The sequence below is a fragment of the Pygoscelis adeliae genome, unplaced genomic scaffold, assembly GCF_000699105.1.
Source record: "Pygoscelis adeliae isolate BGI_AS28 unplaced genomic scaffold, ASM69910v1 Scaffold338, whole genome shotgun sequence".
NCBI lineage: Eukaryota > Metazoa > Chordata > Aves > Sphenisciformes > Spheniscidae > Pygoscelis > Pygoscelis adeliae.
Genome location: NW_008825305.1, coordinates 87,228 through 97,255, shown reverse-complemented (window position 1 = coordinate 97,255; position 10,028 = coordinate 87,228). Strand labels below are relative to the sequence as shown.

Here is a 10,028-nt window from a genome sequence, read left to right as displayed (position 1 = left end):
GCATTATAATAGAGATGTATCAGCCAAGTACAGAAAACTGCTGTACTACATCCCATCACTTGGATCCCTATCTGAATGAACAGTTACGTGGCCAATGCTCTTCTAAAGCACTGGTACCACATTCAACTAAATTACTAATTACAGGATTTGTAACTCATTTGACAAGCATATAGACTTGATCCAAGGCAGAGGACTCAAGTTTGATGACGGTGATTCAGTTTCAGGATGTGGACGTCTGACCTGATTTATGTGTTGGTCATATGCTGCATGGAATAGAAAGCTCAGAATTACAGTCCTAGTGGCATAGTCAGTCTTGTCTGGGTGATGTTAGCATGAATTAAGCCTATACAGTGAAGTTTGGTCTATTCTATACTGCGGCCTCTGCCACCTATTCTACAGAGCAGATAGGAATTCAGGATTATTCCAGGCTGTGACAAAAAACATGGTCATCAAACACCTGCTTATTGGACTTTTCAAAGGTCTCACTGCAGACCGGGCACTCCAGACGATGGCTCTGCACACGGACTTCATACTGACTTGTTTCAATATCTTCAGGAAATACTTCATCGCGTTTGGGGCATTTCCTTATAGAAGCCTGAAGTACAAAGCAATTGCAGATAAAGTCAGCTTTAAAATTATATTCAAAGAGAAGACACAGAGAAGTTTTGTAGCCAGATGCTATCACTTTCGGAGAAGTCTTCCTGACTTCTAACACTCTCAAGTTTTCAAACGTTTCCAGGCTTCTCTAAATAGCACTTAAAAGTCAAGAGCTTCTGAGAGGTACTCTAACTTTCCATCCTACATAGCACATGTCCATGTCTCCAATATGAAATAAGGTATTTAGCAGCTGCATGCTGCTCATTCTGACGTTAGATGCTGCCAAGAGCTGGTCCTTAAAGATTAAGGTCCACAGAGTTTCCTTTCTCTTCCTTAAGACATACAATTCTTATTAATTCTACGCGTTAAGCATACGTGGCTGCATTTTGTTGTCCGCTACCTTACCAGGACTAAACCAGTAAGTAGACAATTGGCTACAGAGCTGAACTTGGAGCTTTTTGTTTCAAACCACTAACTCGTGTCCATAAACCACTAATTCATGTCCAGCCGTGTCCGCTTTACTTACTATGTCTGCAGCTCCTGCCCCCAGGTTTGCTCCTGCAGCTGGAAAAAGAAGTCAATTTAGCCACAGCAAAATCATTAACAATGTCATGTGCTGATAACTAGTAATTCTTGAAACATGAGGACGTGGCTCTGGATCTAAACCTCTATATTTAGGACTATGGAAACTGGACATAAGCCACAGAACTAGCTGTCTCACAGCTGAATAAACTAGCTACTAGTTGTCTCTCTTGGCAGAAAACCAACAGACAGCTGATCACTTAAGTCAACTCTTAACACCTGGCAGCATTTTGCAGCTGCCAAGTCATCTGCACACATGCAAAGCTGCACAGAGGTGCTGCTAATAATGTCTTTTCTACAGCACTCGATTCGAGAGGGAGGATAATTTGCTGAGACTCTAACTGCCATGTATTTGTGGTTTAAGACAGAATGCCAAGTAATCTCACCACAATATGGATTTCCAAACAGAAGGGCTCCTCCTTCAGAAGCTGGAATTGGAGCTTGAGCTTGTGAAACAACAGAGAAGGAAGAAACCTCCTGCGAGAGATGCCGCAGGAGTCTGTCATTCTCTTCCCTTAGTTTCTGCAAAGGGACAGAGGGGCAGGATGAATTTCCAGAAGCTCAGGAGACCATTTCAGGCAAAAGTCATGCTTTGCACTAACACAGATCCTCTTGTATCAGAATCAAAATTGCTCTGAACTTCTTTTAGGTAGCTCAGTGTTAGTCCTGCTTGACCCAATGGGAAAGGGAGGTAAGGAAGGGCAAGGATCTATTCCGTGGCCTGCTCAGAAAGGCAAACAAGATGATCACAACAGAGTAATACAAAGACAGAAGACTATCCTGAAGTCATGCAGGAACAAAACTGAGCAGTCATTGCTTAGACTGGACAAAAAGGCTACGTCCATTTGAACGAGTAAGTCCATTCATTTCAGTGGCGTCAGAATTAAGCTAACATCAGGAGTTTTTGAAAAGCCCCATGCTATTATGGGCAAAGCAGTCTATTCTGTGGCGGGGGAAAAAGGCGCAAGTTTTTGGACCCTTCCTCTTAGGCTGTACAGTCCTGGCAGCAACAACACACTGCGAGTGTACGCACGCGGTCATTTGTACGCGCCTGCAGACAGCCTGGCAGCCTGGCTTTAGGTGATGGTCCACGTGCAGGCACAATTAGTGATCCGTTTGGTAGAAGGGTTAATGGAACTGAACACTAGACCGAGAGACTAGTGTCATAGTCCATACAGGAGAAAGGCGAGGCAGTCGTGCCAAGTTCTCACCTGATTTTCCTCATCAGCTTCATTCTTTTTTGCCTGCAGAATCTGAAACAAACGCTTCTGCTCCTCAAGTTCTTTCTTTAAGTCGTGGTTTTGTTGCTATGAAGAGGGTTACTTGGTAAATCGTGGGAAACCGGCAAATACAATGATGACAGCTCCAAGGACCGGAGCCATCATATACTAGCTGCCTCCTGCTGCATTTGTTACCAACAAATAAACCCTCGCTTTCAATGGGAGTCTTACCATTTCATAGTTTGTCACCTAGGATATCTCCATGTCACCACTCACGCTCTGTGTTTTCATTACAACATGTGAGATGACACATGACCTCTGAAGGGCACATATGACAGGTCAAACAAAGAGGGAGGTTGAAGAAAAGGGACTCACAGCTGTGAAATCCACCCTGGCAGGTGAGAGCTATCCAAGTCTGCCAGGTTTCCTGGTGCTGTGAGACTCGCACTGACGATGGGTAGCCAGCACATCCGTAGGAATTAATCTTGTAGTTGACTCGAATTAAATCAGTAAATTAGATAAGCTAGAGTACTTAGGGATTCTGCACTCATTCTCAAAGTATCACTCTAAGAATCCTGAACATTTGGCATCACAGCGGAGGTAATCCCATCATCTATTTTAGGCATCTAATTTTCAATGCCAAAGTCAGAGTAGAGCCTCCAAAAGCTTCCCGAGTAGCACATCCAGAGAGAGAAGCACCTTTAGAAGGTCGCTCAGGGCAACAGGCTAAAGGTGATGTGATGGCTTCAGTCACTGCCAATGATGGTTTCTTCAGTAGAAAGAAATGCCACGGGATGCTGCCCTTTGCTTTTATATCCCTCACACTCCTTCAAGGAGTGATTTCCAACGCTGAGGTTTGTGGATTACTTCTAAAAAGTCTGCAGCAGTTACTGAAGAAAAGCAAGCCTTTTGTCCATAAACTTAAATTTGTTATACATATAGTCATGTGCAACATCACAGGGAAATTGTGATGGTTCTGCATATCGAAAGAAGGTGGAAAACGATGCTGTCAGTGACCCTCAGCTCTCCTGCACAGGCACCAGCAGGTTCCGTACAACACAGCAGAGCTCCGTGCTCAGCCCTTTTGGGACCACCTCCCCAGCTGCACCCCCAGAAATGCTGGGCACCTGCCCATTCTGCAGACAGCGGGACAGACAAAGTGACCGTTTGACCCCTTCGAGTATTCCATGCAATGTCCAAGCTTCTTATTTTGCTCCTTCTGCACAGAAATCCCAGATTTTCATGAGCGGAGTTGCAAAGGGGGGGTCAGAGAAGGACGTGGGGCAGAGCACCAAACTACAGAACTTTGTATTGTTTACATCTTATTTTGGTGCATTCTGAGCATATTGCGTCTATTTTCTTGATTATTAAATGCTAAATTTGATATATTAAAGATGAGAAAGAGACAAAACCATCAACAGACAGAAGACCAGCAAGGTTGCTGTCTCACACCAATTGCTAGTCAAGCTTCCTGTTGGAGGTAAAATTAACACCATGTAGTCTGGGCAGATTTAGGGTAACTTGTTTTATTTACCCGTAAGTCCCAGTCCTGAAACAATTTTGCTTAGATGCAATGATTTGCAATCAGCCAAATATCAATCCTGAATTCCCACCGATTTACTTTATCCCTTGAGCTGATTCAAAAGCGATCAAGACAGACTGAATTTTCCTGCTAGAGAGAATCAGAATTGCAGTGTCTAGTTATACAGATGTTTCTTCCAAAACTAAAACATATGTGTATACTATAAGAATATATGTATACTATAAGAATCTGTCAGATGGTGTGTTCACAGAACCACCTATGTGGACACCCACGCCATCAGGGACATTTTCTGTCATGGATTCCCCTAGATTCTCGTAAGATTGAGCAGCATTTGTATCTGCTCACTGCCAAGGATGCCTCAGCCTCTCCGCCCTGGGTCCCCCAAGCACCGTGATACTCAGGGAAGGCTTTACCTGTTGAGTTCTAGTCATGCATAACTGGCGATTCTCTTCCTTTAAGCTTTCAAGCTGCTCTGTCTTGTCACGGTTCGTCTGAGACAGGTTTTCCACTTCTTTCTCATAATTCAACACTTGAGACTAGGGAGAAAGCAGGGTGCGCAGAAAGTGAAAATCGAAGAGCTCCGAGTGAGGAGCACGGGCACCTTGGCTGTGCTCAGAACCCGTGGCTGCTCAAATTTTTTTCCTGCAAACATTTTTCCGTTAAAACCTTTGTAGAAACTGAGAATAGCTACGTGGGGATGTACGGGAGCTGATGTACTCGTCAGAACACAGTATTCATTCATATGTTCTCTGAGGAGCTTTCTAAGCTTCAACATGACACTTCTAGTCTGGGAAGTCAGAAAACAAAGAGAAAAACAGACTCTACAGCCAGATGGTTAGCCCATCGTTCTGGGTCTCCTACGTCCCAGACCGAACAACCAAGATATTTTCAGTCTACCTTCTCCCTTCACATACCTCCCAGCTAGAAGTCTCGTTTTCACCCAAGTACTGAACATAACTTTAGAATGTTTTCTGACGTGTTTTCTGCCTGGATCCTTAGCTAGCAGGAGGTAAACAACAGTCTGATTTTGGTCAACTTAATGAGCATGCAAAGGGGATGTTTTTAAGGAATGAAATCCTTACAGTTGCTCTTAGCACATCCCCCTCTACCCTTCCTTCCAGAACACAGATTTCTTGAGGTTTCCTGGAGGTCAAATCATATCAAAGGTTGACATTTTCCTAAAGAACCCAGGTAACCAAAAAAGAAACTCATACACCACGTATTTCCTCAAAATTGCTCAGTTCTCTGTCAGAGGCAAAGCAAAGCAAAAGAGGGCAGCTATATGTTTGCTACCTGCAGCTGGTCCATGCGATCCAAGGCTGTTTTCAGTCTGGTTTCCAGGCGTTCCTTGTCAGAGGTCACATTCTGAATTTGCTCTTTGAGTCTACTCAGAACAAATCAAAACACACCGTACTTTCACGGATGGAAATTGCATCCATAAAGGCAAGGTGCTTACATGAAATCCTGTTTTGAGATGTGCTGTAAATACACTTACTGGTGCAGTTCTGCCTCCCTGCAGTCATCCAGCTCCTTTAGATGTTTATTTTCCTTTTTCAGGGAATTCAGCTCCAGCTCCAGTTTCTCTGTGTTGCACCTTAGAGACTCCAAACTGTTCTGCAGCTCCTGAAAATCACAGTGAGGTCGATAGGAGGTAAATGGGACCCAAGCAATAGTCCTGCTCTGCACTGGTACTGCAAAAATCCCCCAAATGCAACATTTCCAGGCAGCCCATCTGAAGGAGGGAAATCTCTCCTTTGCACCCTGACTACTCTTTCAGACCCCGTTTAATTTATATTAAGCCCTGAGCAAAACCGAAGGAGGAAAAGATAACGATAATGGGATTTTGAGACAGCCCACAAAACATTTTTGAACACTCCCCTTCCCACACGTTCCTGACTTCTGTGGCTGCTGATGCCTCTCTTTCATCATTGTTGTTCTTATCACAGTAGAGGTGGTGTACGATTTGGTAAAAGATTAAACGGATAATATGGGGAGAAACCTCTTTAATTTTCTCCTGGAAGCATACAGTGGAACAAGACCTGACTCAGTCCCTCTTCAGCTTTCAGGCTTAAAGCTTCTGACTTATTATATTAACTTTTTTTGTTTACTTGTGTCTTGTTGAGCTCTTCCTGCAGATCGATGTTTTGCTTCTGGAGACTTGCACAGCTTGCTTTCAGCTCCTCATTTTCTTTATGCAAATTTCTGTTTTGTAGTTCAATCTCTTCCACTTCTCCCTGGCAAGCAACAAAGTTGCTCGGTCATAACAGAAGCACTGAAAAGCTGCATTCCAAATAGCACAGTGCGAAGAGCAGAGAAAGATGAGCTCTGCAAAAGGGAACACCGTGTACCTCCCCGTGCTTTCACTGCTAGCGCAGACCAGGCTGCTACTTCGCTCTCCCCAGTCTGTCCAAACCTGACCATCAACCCAATTCTTGAATACCGAGCACATACTGCCCCTGATCTTTGGAGATGCTCAATGCTTTCTGTGTCCACAGAGGTCAGCAGAGGCAGAGGTTTGGGGCTTTTTGCAGTTTGTTAGATTAGGACCATGTGCGCAGTGTAGTCATTAACAAAAGGGCTGCACACAAGACACTGCAAAATAAGAGCGCCTGGCTTCACAGCACCTCAATTATTGTCCATGTGCATGCTCTTACTCCCGTCTGCTGGGACACTGTTCCCCTGAAAATGACATTCGCATTTAAAAATATTCAAAAGGCCCTGAAACGCTATGTATTAAGTGGCCCCCCGTCACAAAGAGCTCACAATCGAAGTAAACTGGTCTGATAAATGGCAGGTAGAGAAACAAAGGCTGCCCAGATTTGCGTGACAGGTCAGTAGCAAAGCCAAGAATAGAATCCAAGTCTGCCGAGTTCTAGCTTGGCATCCGATTTACCGGATCACTCCATGTTAGCAATGAGCATATGCCAATAAAAGCAGAGGCAGTAAAAAGCAGGGGAAGAGAGGACACACACCTGTGTGGTAACCACCAGGATATCATCCTCAGTCTCTGCTCTGAACTGGAAAGGCACACTGGCTCCCCGGACCACGCCATCCTGGTCGACGTAGCAGAACTGGTAGTATTCATCATCTTTCGGTAGGTAGTAAGCTTCAGACAAACACAACCACCCCATCATACGCAGCTTCTAATTATTCAAGCCTCTTAACTACATAGCACAGAAAGCAAGAACCTCAGAAAACTGAGACGTCCTAGCTCAGTATTGTTCCTGCACCACTAGCAGTTCCTTGTGCCAGTGATAAGAACGCAAACAATATCACTCAGTCAGGACGGCAGAATTTAGCAGGTTCACAATTTTGTGATTTTTTATGGGATTTGAAATAAGTCTCCCCAAGCATGGTCCTACAGATATTCTGTAATTCCGAATGTAGTGCTTATTGGTGGCCGCAAAGTGGGAGTCTGCGTGTGCGTGCCTGTGTGTGCACGTGCCCGTACATCCCCCGAGTGACCCAAGCTCCCGACTCACCTTTGAACTGGATCTGTTGCTGCACAGCGGTATCACTGCGGGCGTCACTGGGCAGAGGAGCCCACATGAACGTGTAATATTCCCGGGTCGTTTTCCATCCCACCTGCAACAGCAAGGTTGTTATATGGCATCACACAGTTCATGTTTATCCTATGGTAATGGGACTATATTTCCACAAGGATCAGTTACTGGGAGGACTTTTGCACTGATATCCTGACTTCTGAGAGCTGTGGTCTATGCATGAAGGGATAATCGGAGTGTTTGATTAGCCTTGAAGTTGTTCAGCTCACAACAGGTCTGGCACTTTGTCCCTAAGCACAATAAAGATCTTCCATCACACAAGGTTATTACTGAAAAAAACATTCCCCAGCCCTGTCCTACCAAAGCCGAAGCCATTTGTTTCTGCCTGCTGCCGCCTCCTCATACTCGGCACGTCTGGTTTCACAGTATTCACTTACCCGGAAGATGCCCACCCAGTCCTTCCCGCGAGGAACGATGTTCTGTGTGAGGGTATAATAACAGGTTATGTCTCCTCCGGGAACGTAAAACTTCTCCACATTGTTAAAGACGACCTGGGAGAAGTGGCAGTTGTCTAAGAGGACGGCGGAAGTGGGAGGCTCGTCTGAGGTCTCATCCATTGTGGAAGTCTACAAGAGGAAAGAATAAGGGGATTATCTCATCCTCAGATGCTGCCACCACGGTTGTGTCCGCGAAGGGTCTGAAGAGGTACGGCTTGTGAATGACATAGCTGTGAGGTCCAAAACCCCCTGCGCACACACCAAGGTTTCTCAGCAAGGCACACGAGCTCACTGCAAGTCCCTGCCGCTGCGGCCAGGCTGCTCCTGACATCCACGGCAGCTTGCAGATCCTTTTACCAGACGCGTGTAAGGCTCTCTCATCCGACCGCTGCTTCCCAACCATGGTGCCTGGTGCTCTGAGGCCGCCAGCGCGGCACAGCAGCCTCTCTCCTGCATGGGACCCCAGGACCCAGACCCGCTGACCATCCTGCAGACCTGTTACATGGGAGAGGCAGCGGTGCCTTGCAGCAGCAGGAGCACGCGTGCCTGCTGGTGGGATCCCATGCTTGAAGACCCTGCTGGAACACCGGCTGTCCCCGCATGCAGCCTCACATCACATTTTTCACGTCATTTGACGCTCCAGGCACATCCCCACCATATGTAGTTAATGTGGGGGTGCATCAGCTCTTCTGAAATCTGGAGACTAGCACGCTGCTTGAGAAGAATAGAGGTTTCACTGTGTCAGCGAAATGCTCCGACAGTAGTACAAGACAAAACCAGCAGCGTACAATCTACCATGCTAGGAGCTCCAAGGCTCGTGCAGTCCCAGCCCTAACACACTCCACTTTCACTGGCTGATCGCAGTGAGACACAAGACACACTCGTGCTGGTGAGAAGCAAACTCAACAGCCTCCCCGTCTTCTGCATTCAAATCCAACGCCATGACTTGACCTCCAAATCCTTTCATCTTCAGCTTCCCGGCTCCAAGGGAAGAGAGGTACCTTGCTAAGCTCAGCTCCCATGGAAGAGCACAAACGGAGGAGGTCCTGGTAAGGCAGGTCGTCGTAGTTCTGCCTCGCAAGCCTGTGTCATGAGGCTATTATAGCCTTGCTACTCGTGACTGCTACGCTGAAACTGCAAGATGATTCTCAGTACGAAAGGAATATGTTGCGTGACAGCAGGGTCAACAAATGGCGTTAAAGCTTTTGCATGAGTTATCTATACAGAAAACTTTGCAGTGCGTTGTGACACTACAGGTCACACAACATAAATCTAGTGGGTGCATCGATCAAAACAGTACCCAAGCTGCCAGGAGCCTAGGCAGGACTGGAAACAGAACACTCCATCACCCTCTTTGTCGCTACGTCTTGCAGGCAGCCAGGCTTTGGCCCTGGCAATCTGTCAAGGGGCAGATCACCGCTGACAAAACCCTGCCGCCAATCCCGGACAGTTCAATTCCAGGAATCCAAAGCAGAACCTCCTCAGCTGATCTTAGTGACAGCAGCAGCGAGCAAGTATTGACCTCAGAACGGAGGGAAAGTTCATCACGAACAACCATCCCACCGGAGCATTTCAGGTCATCTCCAATCCAGAAGTTTCACACGGAAATGAACTCCCTGGAACCCTGCTCATTTTTTTTTTTTTGGCATCACCCAGGAGATCGTCTGTATTCTGTGCCAAAGAACGGCCTGAAAATCAGGCAGAAGTTCAGACGGGGGTCGCGGGGCTGTGCTCGGAAAGGAAAAGGTATCCAACAGCTGGGAAGAGCAGCGATAACTGCCCTGACACAGGCTGCCTTGGGAGGACGGAGAATTCCTCCTGCTGGGCGCGGGAGGCAGGGCAGACCCTGGGCACGGATGAGGCGCAACCCTCCGGGACATCCAGGGCTGCAGTTTCAGTTCTCTCAGTAAAACGTAGGAAATGGTGTACGGTTCGTCTCAGCCTCGGTCTTTATCTGGCTGCTGTCCATCTTTCCTACCCTGATGTGCCTTACGTTCCTGAACACCAGGGACCTCTCGACAGCCGCCGAACAGGAAAAAAAAAAAAAAGAAAAAAAGAAAAAAAACCAAAGGACAGCACCTTAATC

General features: G+C 46.5%; 1 protein-coding gene across 4 annotated transcripts in view; it reads right to left on the bottom strand.

Moving 5' to 3' along the window:
- Nucleotides 1-365: 365 nt before the first annotated feature.
- The window catches only part of CALCOCO2 (calcium binding and coiled-coil domain 2), a 10,289-nt gene continuing 626 nt past the window's right edge, over nt 366-10,028 (bottom strand). The window contains exons 1-12 of one of the 4 annotated variants that reach the window (XM_009330141.1): nt 8,944-9,543; nt 7,883-8,071; nt 7,425-7,527; nt 6,915-7,048; nt 6,051-6,176; nt 5,438-5,565; nt 5,236-5,326; nt 4,356-4,478; nt 2,391-2,486; nt 1,566-1,701; nt 1,124-1,161; nt 366-595 (exon numbers count right to left, since the gene is read on the bottom strand). In XM_009330141.1, coding sequence (XP_009328416.1) covers nt 419-595; nt 1,124-1,161; nt 1,566-1,701; nt 2,391-2,486; nt 4,356-4,478; nt 5,236-5,326; nt 5,438-5,565; nt 6,051-6,176; nt 6,915-7,048; nt 7,425-7,527; nt 7,883-8,071; nt 8,944-8,964 — 1,362 coding nt within the window. In that variant the 5' untranslated portion in view covers nt 8,965-9,543 and the 3' untranslated portion in view covers nt 366-418. Of the gene's footprint in view, nt 596-1,123; nt 1,162-1,565; nt 1,702-2,390; nt 2,487-4,355; nt 4,479-5,235; nt 5,327-5,437; nt 5,566-6,050; nt 6,177-6,914; nt 7,049-7,424; nt 7,528-7,882; nt 8,072-8,203; nt 8,279-8,893; nt 8,919-8,943; nt 9,544-10,028 lie in introns of those variants that run through there. The other 3 variants (XM_009330143.1, XM_009330144.1, XM_009330142.1) reach the window with 3 other exon arrangements.